General features: G+C 61.3%; 4 protein-coding genes across 4 annotated transcripts; 1 reads left to right on the top strand and 3 right to left on the bottom strand.

Annotated features, from left to right (window-relative positions):
- Window positions 1-12,974: 12,974 nt before the first annotated feature.
- LSCM1_03437 (uncharacterized protein) lies at window positions 12,975-13,910 on the bottom strand (the record flags this gene model as incomplete). The annotated part of the gene is made up of 1 exon (XM_067320979.1): window positions 12,975-13,910. One exon carries the CDS (start codon window positions 13,908-13,910, stop codon window positions 12,975-12,977), a length of 936 nt encoding a protein of 311 aa, XP_067177589.1.
- A 2,755-nt stretch (window positions 13,911-16,665) lies between these two features.
- On the bottom strand, window positions 16,666-17,898 carry LSCM1_03438 (uncharacterized protein; the record flags this gene model as incomplete). Its single annotated transcript, XM_067320980.1, has 1 exon — window positions 16,666-17,898. One exon carries the CDS (start codon window positions 17,896-17,898, stop codon window positions 16,666-16,668), a length of 1,233 nt encoding a protein of 410 aa, XP_067177590.1.
- Window positions 17,899-18,703: 805 nt separating this feature from the next.
- Window positions 18,704-20,452, bottom strand: LSCM1_03439 (uncharacterized protein; the record flags this gene model as incomplete). Its single annotated transcript, XM_067320981.1, has 1 exon — window positions 18,704-20,452. One exon carries the CDS (start codon window positions 20,450-20,452, stop codon window positions 18,704-18,706), a length of 1,749 nt encoding a protein of 582 aa, XP_067177591.1.
- Window positions 20,453-22,335: 1,883 nt separating this feature from the next.
- Window positions 22,336-22,854, top strand: LSCM1_03440 (uncharacterized protein; the record flags this gene model as incomplete). Its single annotated transcript, XM_067320982.1, has 1 exon — window positions 22,336-22,854. The coding sequence occupies one exon, from the start codon at window positions 22,336-22,338 to the stop codon at window positions 22,852-22,854; it is 519 nt and encodes a 172-aa protein (XP_067177592.1).
- Between the last annotated feature and the right edge of the window lie 847 nt (window positions 22,855-23,701).

Here is a 23,701-nt window from a genome sequence, read left to right on the forward strand (position 1 = left end):
GTTGATGCTCCTACTCGCCCACTCGTGCGGGACGGCAGGACTCAATGCACTCCTTTACGCATATGCGGCGCGCAGCAGTGCGCCACGGCAGCGCGTCAGACCTGTTGAGTTTTGACGTTTGGCTCGATATGTGCGCTCATGGCCTCGCTCGCGCACAACAGTGATGGATTCCTCATCAGAGCTACCCCGCGCTCGCACATAAGCACGCCATGCAGCAGTCGCACCAGCCCCCTTCACACACACACATACACACACGCGTGCCGCCCAAGTCAGCCGAAAGGTGATTTGTGTGTCTGTATTCTCATGCGCCGGTCAAACTGTTTGGACCAACATCAATGCGTGCATCATTCAGCGGCAGCGACGCGCACGCGCCAACACGCAGACCGCACACACACACGCACCCCGCGTGCGCCCGCGCAGCGTCAGTGTGAGCTGAGTTGAAAAGTGCTATGACCCCATTGCCGTGCTCGGACTGACAGGAAACTACGTGAATAGTGCTCTCATCACGCGCGTGTGCCTCGCGCAGCGGCAACGCAGGCCACACTCTGGCACAACAGGACAAGGACTTGCGTGGGAGGGGCGCCCACCATTCCAAGGGAGTTGCGCGGTGGGCTTGGAGAAGGCATCATACGACAGGTCACACACACGCAGGCGCACAGACACACACAAAATCGCGCACGCACACACACCAGGCGCGATGGCACGGCACCACCAGCGCGGGACAGCGCCCGGCTCACCGCCGCTGTCACCCTCTCTTTCTCTCTTGAACTTTCGGGCGCTAGTGTCACTGACAGGTGTAAAGACAGGCGCCAGACAGGTCAAGATAACGCGGCCGTCCGCGCCGTTGTTTTCGCCCTCCCCTTCCGCCCCTCTCTCCGTTACGCAGACCGCACACACACACGCACCCCGCGTGCGCCCGCGCAGCGTCAGTGTGAGCTGAGTTGAAAAGTGCTATGACCCCATTGCCGTGCTCGGACTGACAGGAAACTACGTGAACAGTGCTCTCATCACGCGCGTGTGCCTCGCGCAGCGGCAACGCAGGCCACACTCTGGCACAACAGGACAAGGACTTGCGTGGGAGGGGCGCCCACCATTCCAAGGGAGTTGCGCGGTGGGCTTGGAGAAGGCATCATACGACAGGTCACACACACGCAGGCGCACAGACACACACAAAATCGCGCACGCACACACACCAGGCGCGATGGCACGGCACCACGAGCGCGGGACAGCGCCCGGCTCACCGCCGCTGTCACCCTCTCTTTCTCTCTTGAACTTTCGGGCGCTAGTGTCACTGACAGGTGTAAAGACAGGCGCCAGACAGGTCAAGATAACGCGGCCGTCCGCGCCGTTGTTTTCGCCCTCCCCTTCCGCCCCCTCTCTCCGTTACGCAGACCGCACACACACACGCACCCCGCGTGCGCCCGCGCAGCGTCAGTGTGAGCTGAGTTGAAAAGTGCTATGACCCCATTGCCGTGCTCGGACTGACAGGAAACTACGTGAATAGTGCTCTCATCACGCGCGTGCGCCTCGCGCATCGACGACAGGGCATGAAGGGGGAAGGGGGCAATACCGCCGATGTGGTCGGCGGGGCGCGCCACCGCACGGCATCTCGGAGAGTTGATGCTCCTACTCGCCCACTCGTGCGGGACGGCAGGACTCAATGCACTCCTTTACGCATATGCGGCGCGCAGCAGTGCGCCACGGCAGCGCGTCAGACCTGTTGAGTTTTGACGTTTGGCTCGATATGTGCGCTCATGGCCTCGCTCGCGCACAACAGTGATGGATTCCTCATCAGAGCTACCCCGCGCTCGCACATAAGCACGCCATGCAGCAGTCGCACCAGCCCCTTCACACACACACATACACACACGCGTGCCGCCCAAGTCAGCCGAAAAGTGATTTGTGTGTCTGTATTCTCATGCGCCGGTCAAACTGTTTGGACCAACATCAATGCGTGCATCATTCAGCGGCAGCGACGCGCACGCGCCAACACGCAGACCGCACACACACACGCACCCCGCGTGCGCCCGCGCAGCGTCAGTGTGAGCTGAGTTGAAAAGTGCTATGACCCCATTGCCGTGCTCGGACTGACAGGAAACTACGTGAATAGTGCTCTCATCACGCGCGTGTGCCTCGCGCAGCGGCAACGCAGGCCACACTCTGGCACAACAGGACAAGGACTTGCGTGGGAGGGGGCGCCCACCATTCCAAGGGAGTTGCGCGGTGGGCTTGGAGAAGGCATCATACGACAGGTCACACACACGCAGGCGCACAGACACACACAAAATCGCGCACGCACACACACCAGGCGCGATGGCACGGCACCACCAGCGCGGGACAGCGCCCGGCTCACCGCCGCTGTCACCCTCTCTTTCTCTCTTGAACTTTCGGGCGCTAGTGTCACTGACAGGTGTAAAGACAGGCGCCAGACAGGTCAAGATAACGCGGCCGTCCGCGCCGTTGTTTTCGCCCTCCCCTTCCGCCCCCTCTCTCCGTTACGCAGACCGCACACACACACGCACCCCGCGTGCGCCCGCGCAGCGTCAGTGTGAGCTGAGTTGAAAAGTGCTATGACCCCATTGCCGTGCTCGGACTGACAGGAAACTACGTGAATAGTGCTCTCATCACGCGCGTGCGCCTCGCGCATCGACGACAGGGCATGAAGGGGAAGGGGGCAATACCGCCGATGTGGTCGGCGGGGCGCGCCACCGCACGGCATCTCGGAGAGTTGATGCTCCTACTCGCCCACTCGTGCGGGACGGCAGGACTCAATGCACTCCTTTACGCATATGCGGCGCGCAGCAGTGCGCCACGGCAGCGCGTCAGACCTGTTGAGTTTTGACGTTTGGCTCGATATGTGCGCTCATGGCCTCGCTCGCGCACAACAGTGATGGATTCCTCATCAGAGCTACCCCGCGCTCGCACATAAGCACGCCATGCAGCAGTCGCACCAGCCCCTTCACACACACACATACACACACGCGTGCCGCCCAAGTCAGCCGAAAGGTGATTTGTGTGTCTGTATTCTCATGCGCCGGTCAAACTGTTTGGACCAACATCAATGCGTGCATCATTCAGCGGCAGCGACGCGCACGCGCCAACACGCAGACCGCACACACACACGCACCCCGCGTGCGCCCGCGCAGCGTCAGTGTGAGCTGAGTTGAAAAGTGCTATGACCCCATTGCCGTGCTCGGACTGACAGGAAACTACGTGAATAGTGCTCTCATCACGCGCGTGTGCCTCGCGCAGCGGCAACGCAGGCCACACTCTGGCACAACAGGACAAGGACTTGCGTGGGAGGGGGCGCCCACCATTCCAAGGGAGTTGCGCGGTGGGCTTGGAGAAGGCATCATACGACAGGTCACACACACGCAGGCGCACAGACACACACAAAATCGCGCACGCACACACACCAGGCGCGATGGCACGGCACCACCAGCGCGGGACAGCGCCCGGCTCACCGCCGCTGTCACCCTCTCTTTCTCTCTTGAACTTTCGGGCGCTAGTGTCACTGACAGGTGTAAAGACAGGCGCCAGACAGGTCAAGATAACGCGGCCGTCCGCGCCGTTGTTTTCGCCCTCCCCTTCCGCCCCCTCTCTCCGTTACGCAGACCGCACACACACACGCACCCCGCGTGCGCCCGCGCAGCGTCAGTGTGAGCTGAGTTGAAAAGTGCTATGACCCCATTGCCGTGCTCGGACTGACAGGAAACTACGTGAATAGTGCTCTCATCACGCGCGTGCGCCTCGCGCATCGACGACAGGGCATGAAGGGGGAAGGGGGCAATACCGCCGATGTGGTCGGCGGGGCGCGCCACCGCACGGCATCTCGGAGAGTTGATGCTCCTACTCGCCCACTCGTGCGGGACGGCAGGACTCAATGCACTCCTTTACGCATATGCGGCGCGCAGCAGTGCGCCACGGCAGCGCGTCAGACCTGTTGAGTTTTGACGTTTGGCTCGATATGTGCGCTCATGGCCTCGCTCGCGCACAACAGTGATGGATTCCTCATCAGAGCTACCCCGCGCTCGCACATAAGCACGCCATGCAGCAGTCGCACCAGCCCCTTCACACACACACATACACACACGCGTGCCGCCCAAGTCAGCCGAAAGGTGATTTGTGTGTCTGTATTCTCATGCGCCGGTCAAACTGTTTGGACCAACATCAATGCGTGCATCATTCAGCGGCAGCGACGCGCACGCGCCAACACGCAGACCGCACACACACACGCACCCCGCGTGCGCCCGCGCAGCGTCAGTGTGAGCTGAGTTGAAAAGTGCTATGACCCCATTGCCGTGCTCGGACTGACAGGAAACTACGTGAATAGTGCTCTCATCACGCGCGTGTGCCTCGCGCAGCGGCAACGCAGGCCACACTCTGGCACAACAGGACAAGGACTTGCGTGGGAGGGGCGCCCACCATTCCAAGGGAGTTGCGCGGTGGGCTTGGAGAAGGCATCATACGACAGGTCACACACACGCAGGCGCACAGACACACACAAAATCGCGCACGCACACACACCAGGCGCGATGGCACGGCACCACCAGCGCGGGACAGCGCCCGGCTCACCGCCGCTGTCACCCTCTCTTTCTCTCTTGAACTTTCGGGCGCTAGTGTCACTGACAGGTGTAAAGACAGGCGCCAGACAGGTCAAGATAACGCGGCCGTCCGCGCCGTTGTTTTCGCCCTCCCCTTCCGCCCCCTCTCTCCGTTACGCAGACCGCACACACACACGCACCCCGCGTGCGCCCGCGCAGCGTCAGTGTGAGCTGAGTTGAAAAGTGCTATGACCCCATTGCCGTGCTCGGACTGACAGGAAACTACGTGAATAGTGCTCTCATCACGCGCGTGTGCCTCGCGCAGCGGCAACGCAGGCCACACTCTGGCACAACAGGACAAGGACTTGCGTGGGAGGGGGCGCCCACCATTCCAAGGGAGTTGCGCGGTGGGCTTGGAGAAGGCATCATACGACAGGTCACACACACGCAGGCGCACAGACACACACAAAATCGCGCACGCACACACACCAGGCGCGATGGCACGGCACCACGAGCGCGGGACAGCGCCCGGCTCACCGCCGCTGTCACCCTCTCTTTCTCTCTTGAACTTTCGGGCGCTAGTGTCACTGACAGGTGTAAAGACAGGCGCCAGACAGGTCAAGATAACGCGGCCGTCCGCGCCGTTGTTTTCGCCCTCCCCTTCCGCCCCCTCTCTCCGTTACGCAGACCGCACACACACACGCACCCCGCGTGCGCCCGCGCAGCGTCAGTGTGAGCTGAGTTGAAAAGTGCTATGACCCCATTGCCGTGCTCGGACTGACAGGAAACTACGTGAATAGTGCTCTCATCACGCGCGTGCGCCTCGCGCATCGACGACAGGGCATGAAGGGGGAAGGGGGCAATACCGCCGATGTGGTCGGCGGGGCGCGCCACCGCACGGCATCTCGGAGAGTTGATGCTCCTACTCGCCCACTCGTGCGGGACGGCAGGACTCAATGCACTCCTTTACGCATATGCGGCGCGCAGCAGTGCGCCACGGCAGCGCGTCAGACCTGTTGAGTTTTGACGTTTGGCTCGATATGTGCGCTCATGGCCTCGCTCGCGCACAACAGTGATGGATTCCTCATCAGAGCTACCCCGCGCTCGCACATAAGCACGCCATGCAGCAGTCGCACCAGCCCCTTCACACACACACATACACACACGCGTGCCGCCCAAGTCAGCCGAAAGGTGATTTGTGTGTCTGTATTCTCATGCGCCGGTCAAACTGTTTGGACCAACATCAATGCGTGCATCATTCAGCGGCAGCGACGCGCACGCGCCAACACGCAGACCGCACACACACACGCACCCCGCGTGCGCCCGCGCAGCGTCAGTGTGAGCTGAGTTGAAAAGTGCTATGACCCCATTGCCGTGCTCGGACTGACAGGAAACTACGTGAATAGTGCTCTCATCACGCGCGTGTGCCTCGCGCAGCGGCAACGCAGGCCACACTCTGGCACAACAGGACAAGGACTTGCGTGGGAGGGGGCGCCCACCATTCCAAGGGAGTTGCGCGGTGGGCTTGGAGAAGGCATCATACGACAGGTCACACACACGCAGGCGCACAGACACACACAAAATCGCGCACGCACACACACCAGGCGCGATGGCACGGCACCACCAGCGCGGGACAGCGCCCGGCTCACCGCCGCTGTCACCCTCTCTTTCTCTCTTGAACTTTCGGGCGCTAGTGTCACTGACAGGTGTAAAGACAGGCGCCAGACAGGTCAAGATAACGCGGCCGTCCGCGCCGTTGTTTTCGCCCTCCCCTTCCGCCCCCTCTCTCCGTTACGCAGACCGCACACACACGCACCCCGCGTGCGCCCGCGCAGCGTCAGTGTGAGCTGAGTTGAAAAGTGCTATGACCCCATTGCCGTGCTCGGACTGACAGGAAACTACGTGAATAGTGCTCTCATCACGCGCGTGCGCCTCGCGCATCGACGACAGGGCATGAAGGGGGAAGGGGGCAATACCGCCGATGTGGTCGGCGGGGCGCGCCACCGCACGGCATCTCGGAGAGTTGATGCTCCTACTCGCCCACTCGTGCGGGACGGCAGGACTCAATGCACTCCTTTACGCATATGCGGCGCGCAGCAGTGCGCCACGGCAGCGCGTCAGACCTGTTGAGTTTTGACGTTTGGCTCGATATGTGCGCTCATGGCCTCGCTCGCGCACAACAGTGATGGATTCCTCATCAGAGCTACCCCGCGCTCGCACATAAGCACGCCATGCAGCAGTCGCACCAGCCCCCTTCACACACACACATACACACACGCGTGCCGCCCAAGTCAGCCGAAAGGTGATTTGTGTGTCTGTATTCTCATGCGCCGGTCAAACTGTTTGGACCAACATCAATGCGTGCATCATTCAGCGGCAGCGACGCGCACGCGCCAACACGCAGACCGCACACACACACGCACCCCGCGTGCGCCCGCGCAGCGTCAGTGTGAGCTGAGTTGAAAAGTGCTATGACCCCATTGCCGTGCTCGGACTGACAGGAAACTACGTGAATAGTGCTCTCATCACGCGCGTGTGCCTCGCGCAGCGGCAACGCAGGCCACACTCTGGCACAACAGGACAAGGACTTGCGTGGGAGGGGGCGCCCACCATTCCAAGGGAGTTGCGCGGTGGGCTTGGAGAAGGCATCATACGACAGGTCACACACACGCAGGCGCACAGACACACACAAAATCGCGCACGCACACACACCAGGCGCGATGGCACGGCACCACCAGCGCGGGACAGCGCCCGGCTCACCGCCGCTGTCACCCTCTCTTTCTCTCTTGAACTTTCGGGCGCTAGTGTCACTGACAGGTGTAAAGACAGGCGCCAGACAGGTCAAGATAACGCGGCCGTCCGCGCCGTTGTTTTCGCCCTCCCCTTCCGCCCCTCTCTCCGTTACGCAGACCGCACACACACACGCACCCCGCGTGCGCCCGCGCAGCGTCAGTGTGAGCTGAGTTGAAAAGTGCTATGACCCCATTGCCGTGCTCGGACTGACAGGAAACTACGTGAATAGTGCTCTCATCACGCGCGTGTGCCTCGCGCAGCGGCAACGCAGGCCACACTCTGGCACAACAGGACAAGGACTTGCGTGGGAGGGGGCGCCCACCATTCCAAGGGAGTTGCGCGGTGGGCTTGGAGAAGGCATCATACGACAGGTCACACACACGCAGGCGCACAGACACACACAAAATCGCGCACGCACACACACCAGGCGCGATGGCACGGCACCACGAGCGCGGGACAGCGCCCGGCTCACCGCCGCTGTCACCCTCTCTTTCTCTCTTGAACTTTCGGGCGCTAGTGTCACTGACAGGTGTAAAGACAGGCGCCAGACAGGTCAAGATAACGCGGCCGTCCGCGCCGTTGTTTTCGCCCTCCCCTTCCGCCCCCTCTCTCCGTTACGCAGACCGCACACACACACGCACCCCGCGTGCGCCCGCGCAGCGTCAGTGTGAGCTGAGTTGAAAAGTGCTATGACCCCATTGCCGTGCTCGGACTGACAGGAAACTACGTGAATAGTGCTCTCATCACGCGCGTGCGCCTCGCGCATCGACGACAGGGCATGAAGGGGGAAGGGGCAATACCGCCGATGTGGTCGGCGGGGCGCGCCACCGCACGGCATCTCGGAGAGTTGATGCTCCTACTCGCCCACTCGTGCGGGACGGCAGGACTCAATGCACTCCTTTACGCATATGCGGCGCGCAGCAGTGCGCCACGGCAGCGCGTCAGACCTGTTGAGTTTTGACGTTTGGCTCGATATGTGCGCTCATGGCCTCGCTCGCGCACAACAGTGATGGATTCCTCATCAGAGCTACCCCGCGCTCGCACATAAGCACGCCATGCAGCAGTCGCACCAGCCCCCTTCACACACACACATACACACACGCGTGCCGCCCAAGTCAGCCGAAAAGTGATTTGTGTGTCTGTATTCTCATGCGCCGGTCAAACTGTTTGGACCAACATCAATGCGTGCATCATTCAGCGGCAGCGACGCGCACGCGCCAACACGCAGACCGCACACACACACGCACCCCGCGTGCGCCCGCGCAGCGTCAGTGTGAGCTGAGTTGAAAAGTGCTATGACCCCATTGCCGTGCTCGGACTGACAGGAAACTACGTGAATAGTGCTCTCATCACGCGCGTGTGCCTCGCGCAGCGGCAACGCAGGCCACACTCTGGCACAACAGGACAAGGACTTGCGTGGGAGGGGGCGCCCACCATTCCAAGGGAGTTGCGCGGTGGGCTTGGAGAAGGCATCATACGACAGGTCACACACACGCAGGCGCACAGACACACACAAAATCGCGCACGCACACACACCAGGCGCGATGGCACGGCACCACGAGCGCGGGACAGCGCCCGGCTCACCGCCGCTGTCACCCTCTCTTTCTCTCTTGAACTTTCGGGCGCTAGTGTCACTGACAGGTGTAAAGACAGGCGCCAGACAGGTCAAGATAACGCGGCCGTCCGCGCCGTTGTTTTCGCCCTCCCCTTCCGCCCCCTCTCTCCGTTACGCAGACCGCACACACACACGCACCCCGCGTGCGCCCGCGCAGCGTCAGTGTGAGCTGAGTTGAAAAGTGCTATGACCCCATTGCCGTGCTCGGACTGACAGGAAACTACGTGAATAGTGCTCTCATCACGCGCGTGCGCCTCGCGCATCGACGACAGGGCATGAAGGGGGAAGGGGCAATACCGCCGATGTGGTCGGCGGGGCGCGCCACCGCACGGCATCTCGGAGAGTTGATGCTCCTACTCGCCCACTCGTGCGGGACGGCAGGACTCAATGCACTCCTTTACGCATATGCGGCGCGCAGCAGTGCGCCACGGCAGCGCGTCAGACCTGTTGAGTTTTGACGTTTGGCTCGATATGTGCGCTCATGGCCTCGCTCGCGCACAACAGTGATGGATTCCTCATCAGAGCTACCCCGCGCTCGCACATAAGCACGCCATGCAGCAGTCGCACCAGCCCCCTTCACACACACACATACACACACGCGTGCCGCCCAAGTCAGCCGAAAGGTGATTTGTGTGTCTGTATTCTCATGCGCCGGTCAAACTGTTTGGACCAACATCAATGCGTGCATCATTCAGCGGCAGCGACGCGCACGCGCCAACACGCAGACCGCACACACACACGCACCCCGCGTGCGCCCGCGCAGCGTCAGTGTGAGCTGAGTTGAAAAGTGCTATGACCCCATTGCCGTGCTCGGACTGACAGGAAACTACGTGAATAGTGCTCTCATCACGCGCGTGTGCCTCGCGCAGCGGCAACGCAGGCCACACTCTGGCACAACAGGACAAGGACTTGCGTGGGAGGGGCGCCCACCATTCCAAGGGAGTTGCGCGGTGGGCTTGGAGAAGGCATCATACGACAGGTCACACACACGCAGGCGCACAGACACACACAAAATCGCGCACGCACACACACCAGGCGCGATGGCACGGCACCACCAGCGCGGGACAGCGCCCGGCTCACCGCCGCTGTCACCCTCTCTTTCTCTCTTGAACTTTCGGGCGCTAGTGTCACTGACAGGTGTAAAGACAGGCGCCAGACAGGTCAAGATAACGCGGCCGTCCGCGCCGTTGTTTTCGCCCTCCCCTTCCGCCCCCTCTCTCCGTTACGCAGACCGCACACACACACGCACCCCGCGTGCGCCCGCGCAGCGTCAGTGTGAGCTGAGTTGAAAAGTGCTATGACCCCATTGCCGTGCTCGGACTGACAGGAAACTACGTGAATAGTGCTCTCATCACGCGCGTGCGCCTCGCGCATCGACGACAGGGCATGAAGGGGGAAGGGGCAATACCGCCGATGTGGTCGGCGGGGCGCGCCACCGCACGGCATCTCGGAGAGTTGATGCTCCTACTCGCCCACTCGTGCGGGACGGCAGGACTCAATGCACTCCTTTACGCATATGCGGCGCGCAGCAGTGCGCCACGGCAGCGCGTCAGACCTGTTGAGTTTTGACGTTTGGCTCGATATGTGCGCTCATGGCCTCGCTCGCGCACAACAGTGATGGATTCCTCATCAGAGCTACCCCGCGCTCGCACATAAGCACGCCATGCAGCAGTCGCACCAGCCCCCTTCACACACACACATACACACACGCGTGCCGCCCAAGTCAGCCGAAAGGTGATTTGTGTGTCTGTATTCTCATGCGCCGGTCAAACTGTTTGGACCAACATCAATGCGTGCATCATTCAGCGGCAGCGACGCGCACGCGCCAACACGCAGACCGCACACACACACGCACCCCGCGTGCGCCCGCGCAGCGTCAGTGTGAGCTGAGTTGAAAAGTGCTATGACCCCATTGCCGTGCTCGGACTGACAGGAAACTACGTGAATAGTGCTCTCATCACGCGCGTGTGCCTCGCGCAGCGGCAACGCAGGCCACACTCTGGCACAACAGGACAAGGACTTGCGTGGGAGGGGGCGCCCACCATTCCAAGGGAGTTGCGCGGTGGGCTTGGAGAAGGCATCATACGACAGGTCACACACACGCAGGCGCACAGACACACACAAAATCGCGCACGCACACACACCAGGCGCGATGGCACGGCACCACGAGCGCGGGACAGCGCCCGGCTCACCGCCGCTGTCACCCTCTCTTTCTCTCTTGAACTTTCGGGCGCTAGTGTCACTGACAGGTGTAAAGACAGGCGCCAGACAGGTCAAGATAACGCGGCCGTCCGCGCCGTTGTTTTCGCCCTCCCCTTCCGCCCCCTCTCTCCGTTACGCAGACCGCACACACACACGCACCCCGCGTGCGCCCGCGCAGCGTCAGTGTGAGCTGAGTTGAAAAGTGCTATGACCCCATTGCCGTGCTCGGACTGACAGGAAACTACGTGAATAGTGCTCTCATCACGCGCGTGCGCCTCGCGCAGCGGCAACGCAGGCCACACTCTGGCACAACAGGACAGGGTCTTGCGTGTGTTAGGGGAAGAAACATGATGGCTGTGGCGGTTTATGGAATCGGGAGAGGGTGTGAGCTGTTTAAGTTCATAGCTGATTGGCGGTGAGTGTTAGGGAAGCTGAGAAGAATCAGTGGCGTGGGAGGACGGAAGACAGTGGGGCTATTTGTTTGGTGGGGACAATGGTAAGATGGTGCTCGAAGCGCGGAAGTAATCGAGCTCGGAAGGTGAATGCAATGACGGCGGAGCCTTCTACGGAGGTCGGATCACACACACGAGAGAAGCGGCAACGAGCGCGAGAAGAATCATGAGAGAGAAAGGAGGGTGGCGCGCGAGGAACAAGGTGGAGGCGTGCCGCGTCAAATCGATGCGTGTGCTGCTGCTGGCACGCACGCTCTTCACAGAGCGTACGGAGACAGAAGACCAGCGCAGCAGCTCCCACACACATTTGCACACACTAACGCACAGGACAGCTCGACCCGGGCATGCGGCGTCCTCGAGTGCTGCTCTGACTTTATGCTTGCTCTTCTCGATTCTTCAGTTGTTTCTATTCGGCCTGCGAGCATGGCAGCAAGTAAACGCGTATGGCCACAGTTTACTCGCTTCTCCAACAACTTTGCTGAATTTCGTTCGCCGGAAAGGAACTGGCCTTCCTGCGAATGGGGCCCTGCACCTTACAGGCTTTTCTGGTCCCTTCACGCATACGTACTGCGCGACAGGCACTGGACGAAACCGGGTGGACTTCACGTCTTGCTAATGTCAAGCGGGCTGCGGCCAGAGCGCTGCTCGAGGGCGCTGTTGGTGGCGTCTACCGTAAAAATAAGAGATCGTTGTCTAGGTGCTTTCCGGACAAGCTTGAGGAAGAAGCTGGTCAGCCACCGCTTAAGGGCCCTCGGAGGCCATCAGCCATGCCTCCATGTCACAAGTCACCCCGAGTGGCTTCCATCGACTGAATGCCATAATGAGTTGTGGAGACTCTCCACAGGCGCGCTTCCAGCGCTCGATGGTGCGAAGCGGGGGGGCGGTGCTCCCGCCAAATCCGCAGTTTTTTGTGCCCCATCGCACTCTCTCTCTTCTCCTCTCTCTGGGCTAAAATGAGAGAGTTCGCACTTGTCACACGCACAAGCTCTGGGACGAACTGGCAGCTGATCGCCTTTATCACTGCGGTCGTCATCGTCGACAGAGGCAGCCGTGAGCCGAAGGAAATGTGATCATGACCACGTGTCTTCTCTGAAACGCAGACACCCCAAACAATCCTATCGATACCAAAGAGTTTGCAGCCGTACCGGAGGAGGGCTGCGTGGCGCTTGGACTCGCCGCAGATTTGTTAACGACCCCTGGCACATCGCACACAGGTGGCTGGCGTCATGATGGACGCGTCTGCGTGGCTAAGGCGGCGGCAGACGGCTCCTACCGCCCACTCTCTCCCCATTCCGTGGCTGTGAGAGGGCGAGAGGTTGGACTCGGGTAGAGGGCGCAGAAGCCGCTGTGTGGAAGTTGGTGCGGTGATTACTTCATCTTTCGCAATTCCAGCGCGAACAGCACCTCCTCCGATGTCGAGTAAAGGGAGGGAAAGAGCATGGGCGTGATCGACTGGTACACCGCGTAGCCGGCATATTTTTGAGCGGACAGTCGCTCAGTTATCGTAGCTGTCGACGTGAAGACGAAAAGCCCAAGTATGGCGCACCCGGGCCACTGCCACCAAGCCATCGGCGCTACCCCACAGCAGTGCGCCGCCACCGCCAACATCATCCACAGTGACGCCTCACAGAACACATTTAGGTGCCGACTATAGCCGAAGCAGCCTGTCACACAGAATCCGTGGCAGTAAGGGGTCTGACGCGGCGTACGGGCCTTTGCGCACTGAAAGCGCCACTGCTGCTCATCGCAGATCGTCTCAACGGCGATGAGAGTCAATAGTATGAGTGCAAGCGTGACGTCCTTCGCTGTTGCCGGCCGAGCTGGAAACTGCATGACCGGCAGCGTAATGGCCCACAGCAGACACGTTTGAAAGACTGAGATCACAACGAGGTGGAAGAGCGTCCACACGATGGGTGAGCCGGAGAAGACGCGCCACGAGCGTACGTAGGCCCACCGATAGTCCTCGCCGCCACGGGCGTACCCGCCGCGGCGGTAGAAGTTGAAGGTCAGGCGGCATCCCCACAATGTTATGACGAGGCCGAAGAGGATGGCGCAGCTCAGCGGGAACGAGGGCTGCTTTCCAGCGCGGTTGACAGCAGCCCAGCGTGCCTCCCTGTGCGTGTAGTACACCTGGATCCACGTGTGCACCATCGGTATAATAGACCACAGCCTGTCTACCCACGAGTAGTTGTTGTTGTGGAGCGCGACCACAAACAGCACAACCGACGCCAAGGCTGTCAGGGAGCCGGAAAGCGTCATGGACGTCGCCGTAATGGCTGCGACCGCGCCGGCGAGCGATTCCATTCCGTGTCTCCGTGTGCGTGTTCTCTTCGGCCTCCGCTAAGAGGGTGACTGGGCAGTTGCCCTCCACTGACGAAGAACACCGAACGGGGGAGGGGCCGCACAGGCGCCGAAGAGATGGTGGACGGGAGCACAGTTGTGCCTTCGGCGACTGTAAATGTGTCCCTCTCCAAGCGTGCGCTTCTCTGCAATGGTTGACGTTCCAACTCGGGACACGCCGGCTCGGCTTGCAAGACAGTGATAGAGAGAGAGAGCGGCGAGGAGAGGGACGAAAGCGAAGCAAGTGTACAGGCTGGGAGTGGGAAGGCGAAGGCGTCCTTTTTGCATACAGGGCAGAAGATGTGGACGGGGGCGTGGTCAAGTGGGCGAAAGGAGGGGAGAAAATGGAAGGGTAGGCTGGATAGGAGTGGTACCGTCCACGGCACGGGGAGGAGAGGAGCAGAGCGGAATATTAGGTGTAAAAAAGGGGGAAACGTTTGTCGGTTATACTTCTTCCCTCTTTTTGAGGTGGGTTGAGGGTTTCGTCGGGGGTGCGGCAGGGGCGTCGGTGAACCGCGTCGTCTCAGCGCGTACGCCGCGAGGGGAAGGGGGAGGGGAAAGGGGAACGGAGAGAAGAGGAGGGCTCCGCTGCCTTTGTGTGTGTGCGTGGAGGCGTGTGTGCCGGCTTCTCCTGCGTCTTTGCGGCGCACCCGTCCGCAGCGGCAGTACTCAGGAAGATGTGGAGGAGACGTTTTTTTCTTTAACGACAACGACACGCAGACACCTTCTCCGCCACCGTTTAGAGACTGTCTCACAGGTGAGGCCAACATGTTGGAGGGAAAAGAAGAGCATAAGACAGCGCCGTTGGTCGTCTTGGCGGTGCTCCTGCACGCACTTGCGCCAGACGAGCCTGCAGTGCAGTGTTTACACAAGCTGCACACGGAGAGTCGCATACCGCACCGCGAGACGACTCGCCGCCAGCAGGGGGTGGAAGCGCCAAGCCGCCCGCGAGCAACCCCCCGTGTACCACACTTGAGCATAACAGCATAAAAAATGGGGCTGTGCCGCCGCGTGTGGATATCGGCAGAGGAGTCGCTCCCACTGCGCACATGGCGCGCGGGTGCAGTTTTGGGTGCGTAGCACGACGCGGACGTGCCTCCTCGCTGCCCGCACCCCCATTCCTCTGTCCCGCAGAGCAGGTCAGTCTGACGCTACTCGGCCCGCCTCGCACGAGCCTGAGTTGCCGCGTGCAAAGCAGCTCCAGGCACACGCGCCACAGGCCATGCACAGCCTCGGCCTAAAAACTCTGCCCATCACCACAGCGCCACAGCTCGCCTCACAGCTGCCCCCATCGTTCTCGCTGCCGTGTCCTCACCCCCACCCCTCGGGGTCGCGCAGGCTTCCCACGCCAGTGGCCAGAGCGAGAGACGCTCACGTCATGGTCGAGCTTCGCCTGTCCTGCAGACGCAACGGACGTGTGGACGAGAGCAGAGCCCTGCGGTGCCACGCCGCCCAGGGCCTGGTCACCACTATCAGAAGCGATGCACTGCGCTGACTCCGCCGCGCTGCGGGGTACGTGAGCCAGGCACCATCGTGCGCGGCTCAGCATCGAGCAGGAGATAGAGGAGCTGCGTGGCTCCTCCACACACACACAGAGAGCGGAATACTGGGCCCTTGAGAAGCCACCAGTTGAGAAGCACTTCGTCATTGCGGCAAGGGAGCCAAAGAACGGAGAAGAAACAGGAGAGACTGTTGTGGGGGTTTACGTAGGATGCGTCTCTCTCATGCGAAGAAAGGCCTCCACCCCTATTTGCGCGTGCATGTGACCGCGCGCTTCTGGGCACATCGTAGGCCCCTTTCCCCGCACCCTATGGCACCTTCGCGTCGCACTTGAGAGAGAGAGAAAGGGACGGCAAAGTGAGAGGGGGACGCGGCGGAGGAGGAGAGGAGATGCAGAAAGGGATTCCGTGGAGAGAGCAGATGGGCATACGCAAAGGAAAGGGGGAAAAAAGGGCGCCGCTTGCCAGTGAGGCCGACATGCTGCCATTCACGGAGGAAATGAAACCGAACAAACACAAGAAGACGCGCCACTGGCCTGTGCGCGCAAAGAGAAGCGGAGGAGAACGCTGCGCAGGAGGGAGCCGCGTCCAACGCTTCTTTGTGCACGTAAACGCGCGAGCGCCTTAACACTGGCCCGAGCACCTCCCGTGCCAACTTGTCGCAGGTGGTACATCGACACAGCAACTGGGCATCGTAACAAGAGACGCCGCAAGGAGAAAAAAAACAAGGACAAAGAGGGAGCGCCGAGCGACAGAGGTGCGAGGAGGACAGGAAAGTAACTCAAGGGCCTGTGGAAGGCGCGCCTCCACAAGCGCAGAGAGCAAGAGAGAGGGAGGGATGCATCGCCGCGTCTGAAGCCCCAGCATTACCCTTCTCCACCTCCCCCCATCCCCATACCCGCAGCACACCCAGCGTGCGCATGGACAAGATGATTCGTTTTCTTTCCTTCTCTGTGTGTGTAAGTGTGTGTGTCGGCGTTTTTTCTTGGTATGTGTCCCTTATGACTTAGTGGTAGCGGGCCGACTCGCTGCTCCTTCACGGGCGCTCGGCGAAGGGAGAATCCTCAATCGAGGAAATGCGGCCTTCCTGCGGCACGCGGGTGAGCGGTCACGCGATGGTGGGCAGCACGCCCAAAGGACACCCACCGCCCTGCCTAGCGCCCCATACCATTCTTTACACACGCCAGGTAAAGATATGAGAGGTGCTTCTCCTCTTGCGTCTATTTCAGCCCCTTGATGAGATCCTTAGCAATGTTCCTGTGGTGCGCCTCGATCGTGCCGCCACCGATCTCCAGCAGCTTCGCATCGCGCCAAAGTCGCTCCACCGGCATGCCTTTCGAATACCCCATGCCGCCCATCACCTGCATAGCTGAGTCGGCCACTTTCTTTGCAATGGGCGTAGCGAACAGCTTGGCGGCGTCGCTGCCCAGGCGATTTTTGTTGTCTGGGCGGACGCTGTGGCTGACGGCGTACACAAATGCCTTTGCGGCCTCGCTATCGGCGTAGCCCTCCGCAATGTGGCGCTGGACCTGACCAAAGCGACAGATGGGCTGGCCAAACGCTGTCCGCTGCGAGGCATACGACGTCATGAGCTCAACAGAGCGCTCCGCGATGCCGACCGCCATAGCAGCCAGAGTGACGCGCTCCAGCTCGAGGTTGCGCATCATGCTCATCATGCCTTTGCCCTCCACGCCGAGCAAGTTTTCCGCCGGGATGATAACGTCGTCGAAGAAGAGCTGGCACATGTGCGAGGCGCGCATGCCACATTTGTCGATCTTTGGGCCCTGCGAAAACCCCTTTGTGCCACGCTCCACCACGAAGGCCGTGATGTTGCCGTCCACCTTAGCGTAGATGAGAAACACATCGGCGACCGTGCCGTTTGTGATCCAAATCTTGCTGCCGTTGAGAACGTAGTTGCCGCTGCCGTCTTTCTTGGCAGTCATCCGCATTCCCAAAACGTCAGTGCCTGCGCTCGGCTCTGACATGCCCATCGCGCCAACATGCTCACCGGTGAGAGTCTTGGGAAGCCACCGCGCCCGCTGCGCTGGCGACGCGCTGTGGTAAAAGTTGTTCACAAATAGCATCGAGTGCGCGAGGTAGGCGAGGCAGAACCCCGGGTCGTACTTGGAGAGCTCGTGGTGGACAATGACAGCAGCCACAGCGTCCATGCCGGCGCCGCCGTCTGCCTCGGGAACCGTCACGCCCATGACGCCCAGCTCCCCAAGCTGCCTGAAAAGGTCTCGATTGAAGTGGCCATTGATGTCGTCCTCTCTGGCGTGCCTGTCAACCACCTCACGAGAAAACTTGGCCACAGTCTCACGCAGTGCGGCGTGCTCCGGTGTTGGGTTGTACAAGTCCGTGAAGGCGCGGTGAGCCAACGTCAAGGTGGCCGCCGCTGTCCACCCACACGTAGGGGAGCCTCGACAGAGCGATGACTGCAGGACGCGACGCATGGTACTTAGCTTGACGAGCGAGGCTAATCCGCTCGGAAAATCAAAGTGAGCGAGACGTACGTACTCGTGGGCAGAGACAAGAGAGAGAGACCGAAAGAGGAGACGTTAATGCCTGTCGTGGCCTACACCAATTCGAAGCGGGGATAAGCCGAAAAAGGGGGAGAGGGAGAGGGGAGGATAAGCCAACTACAGGGCCGAAACTTTGATGATGAGGGGGCGGGTTGACGCTAGCAGTTGAATCAACGGGAGAGAGGAAGAAGGAGAGGCGGTTGGCCGAGGATGCGGGTGCTCGTTGTACAGCACACACACACACACGCACAAGGAGAAAGAGAGAGTACGACTCGCCTGCGTGGGCGTCTCTCACCAAGCAAAGCGAGTCGTCAGCGGTATCGCGCGCCGTCCTCGACGGAAGACGGGGACGACGCAGCGACGTGTGCGAGAGAGAAAAAGGAAAGAGCACATTTACGGCGGAGCGCCAACAACTGTGGCGGTGCCCGAAATCCTCCCTGTCAGCTCTTCTTCGCAGCGCTCAGGTATGCGGATAGCAGAAGACGGCTATTGGTAAAGGTCAAAGTTCTTGTGATGAGGTGCGATGGGGATGGAAGGCGAGACGGGTGGGGTTACTCGGTGCAGGGCACCCGTAAGTTGGTGACGCGTGCGAAGCATCAGTGACATCCAACGTTGCACACGCAAGCGCGACGAGGCTGCATCCGTAGCGGCGGCCAAGGAGACCTGTAAAGGAGGTGGAGCGATACAGCAATGCGCCTGCCGCACCCATCAGACCGATCAACTTCGTCTTCACGCGCTACCCCGATGTCGCGTCGGCATCCTCTGCGTCCTCCCTGTCACTCTCTGTCGTCCTCGTATGCAACAACTGCTCTGCTTCACGACGTCGCTTCGCCTCCTCAGCAGCGGCCGAATTCGCCTTCTGGGACCGAATGGCGGCCAAACGCATGAATGCGCCAATATCCTCGTCCTCCGCGTCGGCATGCTGATGAAGACTCAACCGCCGCTCCGCCTCGGTTAGCAGTGTTGGGTCCAAAGATGCCATAATGCCCTTTACGGTCTCCGTCAGAAGCCCGGCAGACGTGCTTCTCGTCAGTGTGTAGCCATCGTCTTTGGTGCTCGCACGAATGGCACGACTCAGCTCAAGTGAGAAGCGCCCGCGAATGCCCAGTACGGCAATGCATTGCTCGAGCGGCGCCAAGATGGGGTCGGCAGGTCGCGTCGCCTCCTCTGCCTTCCCGGCGTCGGTCATCTCTCTCTTGGCCACCATCTCTGCGGCAGCGGTACCGATCTTCCGACTCAGTCCCGGCGCTTGCGCGGCAGCCCGCAAGGAGCCCATGGACGGAGGTCCCGCCTGGCGCGCCAAGAAGCCGTAGTCGCAGCAGTGGCCGAACACGTAGCCCCGCAAGCTCCACATCGCCGCCGCGAGAAGCTGTGTCCCCTCCTTGACGTTTCCGCCGCCGCCACCACCGCGCAGAAGTGCCTTGGCCGTCTTGCGCTTGTTGCGCGGCACGCGTGAGAGGTGCGCCGCCATCGATCCGCAACGCGCGAGGACCGCGCGCAGAAACTCGGCATCCAGCTCGAGGCTCTCTCCAGAGACGAGGGCTCGGCGAAAGTACCCCTCATTGGCGCGCAGATGGCGGTACCGCCGCCACAGCGCAACGCTGTCGCTCCCGATCCCCTCGTAGTAGTCGTCGCCGGAGAGCAGCATCAGGAAGACAAAGTCGATGCGGTAGGAAGGGAGCAGCTCCGCTGGCAGCGGAGGGTGTGGCACGGCCTGGGACCAGTGGTCCATCAGCTCCGACAGAGAAGTGAGGCCGAGGTCGTAAGGGTCGATCAGGGTGTAGTACGTATACGGAACAGCCACCATGGCGACCAGAATGAGGTCTGAGTCGTTGCCCACAATCGTTACGGTATCGTCGGGACGGTAGCTGCCATCGGCGACGGTCGTTGCCCAAAGCCTGCGCAGTACCGCAGATATCTTCACCTCTCCCTCCCCTGGATCACGGCACCCGCTGACGATTAACGTTCTCCACGAGCTCTGCGCCTTGCGTCGCTGCATGTAGGCCGTAATGTATTCCTCGCAGGCGAGCACAAACTCCGCGCCGCAAAGAATCTCCTCACGATGCAACGGCACCTCGCTCACCACAGGGTCGCACGTGTACCACGGAGATACACGTATGCTGCTGTTGCCGTTGCTCCTCGAAGTCGCCGCTGTGGCGGGACGTGGTGGGTGCACAGAGAGACAGTCGCGGCGCTCTTTCTGCGTCTTCAGCTTTGCAATGGGCGCCACGCCGTCGTACACGAGGGCGAGTGTGTCGTGCGAACGCACACGCGTGAGCAGCTCATCCAGCTTTGCTGCCACCGCGCGCAGCGTTGCTGCAGTGGTCGGCGTCCTGGGGTCGTAGGCGACGTGCAGCACGGCATTCATGTCAATCAGAAGATGGCGTGGGTTGACGGCGTAGCAGTCTGCGCGGGTACTTTTGTTGGGGTATGCATATTGGATGTGGTGATGCTCCACGTAGCACCACAGTCCCTTTACGCCCATCACTTCAGTCCTCGCGTCACCCTCGTCGACCGCTTCTTTTTGGGCAGGCGGCGGCTTCCGTCTTTCGCCTAATCGCCGAATGCCGAAGAGCAAAATTCTGTTTGCTGCTAACCGAAGGATGGGGAGACACAGAAAAGAGAGACAGAGGATTGGGGCAGAAGGGGCAAGAGAGGGGGAAACACCAGCGCACGATCGTGCATGACGGCAGCATGACCGGCATCACTGACACACAGAAAAAAAAACCGCGGCGTAGGCGACGTGAACGCGGATGCGCGGGAGTCAGACGAACAGAGCTGACGCTCCGTTGTAACGGCGGAAAAAAGGGAGGAGCGGGGTCGAGAGAAGCCCACGTATCACCTGCTTGCAAAGATACATGGATGCGGCACGGCACGCATGCGCACGACGTTCATGATTAGCCGCTGTGTATCCCTCGTATCGTCAACTGTGGAGCACTTCCACTTGACTTCATGGGTGCAACCTCCCCCAGACTCCTGCGCGATGGCCGGCGTTCCGGTCACTCGCTGCCGTTAAAGCTGCCCTTCTCTTGTGTGATTCGGCGCTTTCTCGGCGGCTCTACTCGAAACGTTATTCTGTGCCGCCGCGTGTGGATATCGGCAGAGGAGTCGCTCCCACTGCGCACATGGCGCGCGGGTGCAGTTTTGGGTGCGTAGCACGACGCGGACGTGCCTCCTCGCTGCCCGCACCCCCATTCCTCTGTCCCGCAGAGCAGGTCAGTCTGACGCTACTCGGCCCGCCTCGCACGAGCCTGAGTTGCCGCGTGCAAAGCAGCTCCAGGCACACGCGCCACAGGCCATGCACAGCCTCGGCCTAAAAACTCTGCCCATCACCACAGCGCCACAGCTCGCCTCACAGCTGCCCCCATCGTTCTCGCTGCCGTGTCCTCACCCCCACCCCTCGGGGTCGCGCAGGCTTCCCACGCCAGTGGCCAGAGCGAGAGACGCTCACGTCATGGTCGAGCTTCGCCTGTCCTGCAGACGCAACGGACGTGTGGACGAGAGCAGAGCCCTGCGGTGCCACGCCGCCCAGGGCCTGGTCACCACTATCAGAAGCGATGCACTGCGCTGACTCCGCCGCGCTGCGGGGTACGTGAGCCAGGCACCATCGTGCGCGGCTCAGCATCGAGCAGGAGATAGAGGAGCTGCGTGGCTCCTCCACACACACACAGAGCGGCGAATCACTGGCCTTGAGGGTTTCAGCAGGAGCTAACCTTTTTTGGGAAGAGCTTAACGCGACCGGCAGAAATGGCCGGAAGCTCAACTACTTTGGCGAACGGCTAAAGGACTGGGCAAAAAAGAGGCGTCGCTGCCCGTGTCGAGCTCCATGCACCCTCAAGCCACCAGTCACAGCGATGGCGGTAGCCGAAGCCCTTTTTTGTGTCCCAGATAGCTTCCACAAGTCTGCGTCAGCATTTAACGCCATGACAGGGGATGAGGGGGAGGTGTACGACAGCATCCGAGCTCGCCCGCCCACCACAGCTGCACATTGGTCAAGCATCGATATCGCGAGGACGCTGAACTGTGCGGCACAAGCGTCATGCATATGGACTGCTTGATGCTGCCGAGAAGCGCCCTGAGCAAGATCATTTCCACTGCTTTCCACGGAGGCCGCGCCGCATATGGCAGGGGGCGCGACCGACCGAGAGGAATAACCCCGACCGCCATGCAGGGAGGCATTTTGCAAGCGGGAACACGCTGTTCCTGTGTGGGAGTGGCCTCACACTTGTTTACGAGGCAGACGGGCAGCAGGGGGCGGCAGCGGACGTATCCGCTTTAAAGCAGCAGGCGGCCCAGCTCGGGAAGCGCTTTAACGGCGATTACCAAGTGCATGCCACCACCGCGTATGCCCGGCTGCGGAGCGAGGAGATGCAGAGAGCCTACAGGGAGCTCTGCCCGCACCCACCCGCGCGCCGCGCTCTTCCTGAAGCTGGCGTGGCACTGCGCCGCACGAGCGGGCGACCTGGGGACACTCCTGAAAAAGGACGTGCACATCTCCGCACTCTCGGAGAGCTCGCCGACGGCCTCAGTGAGTATCACGATCCGCTATGGAAAGGGTGCGAGGTTCCGCGGGCCCTATGCGATAGGGACGCGATTGCAGCGAGAGGACGCGGCCCTGCTGCTGAAGCTGGTGAGGAGCCGAGGCCCAACGCAGCGCCTGTTTGCGGACGTGACGAGCCTCCGCGATCAGGTGCGAGCAGCGCTGCGCCGCGTGAACCCTGCGGCGGCCCTCCCATCCATCCGGAAGGGCGCCGCCCGTTACCTGGCAGCGAGCAGCCGCAAAAAGGAACGAGCTCCTGGCTGACGTGGGCGCAGGCGGCCTTGGAAACCTACGAGGATGGCACGTACGACGCCATCTGCTTCACGGACGCGTCGGCCGACGGGTGAGGAGCGGTGGTGCGGTACGCGAACGGCACCACCGACGCCCTGCAGCAGAGGTGGGCCACGGACTTGCACCCGAAAGGTCGCGTCGGCGAAGGCTCGCCACGCACGCGGGTGCCGGACCCGCTGCCGAACGACGAATACTTCACCGCCAAGCACTCGGCGCACGCGGAGCCACGGGCCGCGATGCTGTGCCTGCAGTACCTGATGGCGCACGGGCTGGTCGCGAGAAGGGGCCCGATCATGCGCATGGCGGTGGTCACGGACCACTTTGCGATTGTGCGGGCGCAGCGGAAGCACAACGGCTTCGGCGGCATCGGCAGAGGGTACTGCCTGAACCGCCTGTACGCGTACACGACGGCCTCTACTTTACCGAGCGCGTGCAGGTGGTGTTCTTTTACATCGCCGGCCAGGTGAACCCCGCGGATGAGCTATCACGCAATTTCGCCGATGACGGCGGTACGACACGGGGGTGACGCGGCGCGCGAGCGGTTATTTGCCGGTGTCACAGCGCCGTGAAGGGTGACATGTCCGTTGCGTGTAGAGTGGATAGACACCACCTCACAGAAAAACAAAAAGAAATCGCTGCTTGATCCTCTCTCTGCCACTCCCTGCTGGAAGGCTTGCTCTCCAATACGGCATGCGCACACACACTTTCTGCGGTCGGACTGATGGTCCGTCACGCGCCGGGGCGGCCAACTCAGCCGTGACGCCTTTGACGGGTGCGAGTTGCCTGGCGGGGCCTTGTTACTGCCTTGCAGTGTTGCGCCACCCTCTCCCGAGTGAGATGCGCCCGACGCTGGTGGCAGTGATGCTGGTCACCGGACGAGTACGAGAGCCGTGGAGAGCGATA

Source organism: Leishmania martiniquensis, chromosome 27 (genome assembly GCF_017916325.1).
Source record: "Leishmania martiniquensis isolate LSCM1 chromosome 27, whole genome shotgun sequence".
Taxonomy (NCBI): domain Eukaryota; phylum Euglenozoa; class Kinetoplastea; order Trypanosomatida; family Trypanosomatidae; genus Leishmania; species Leishmania martiniquensis.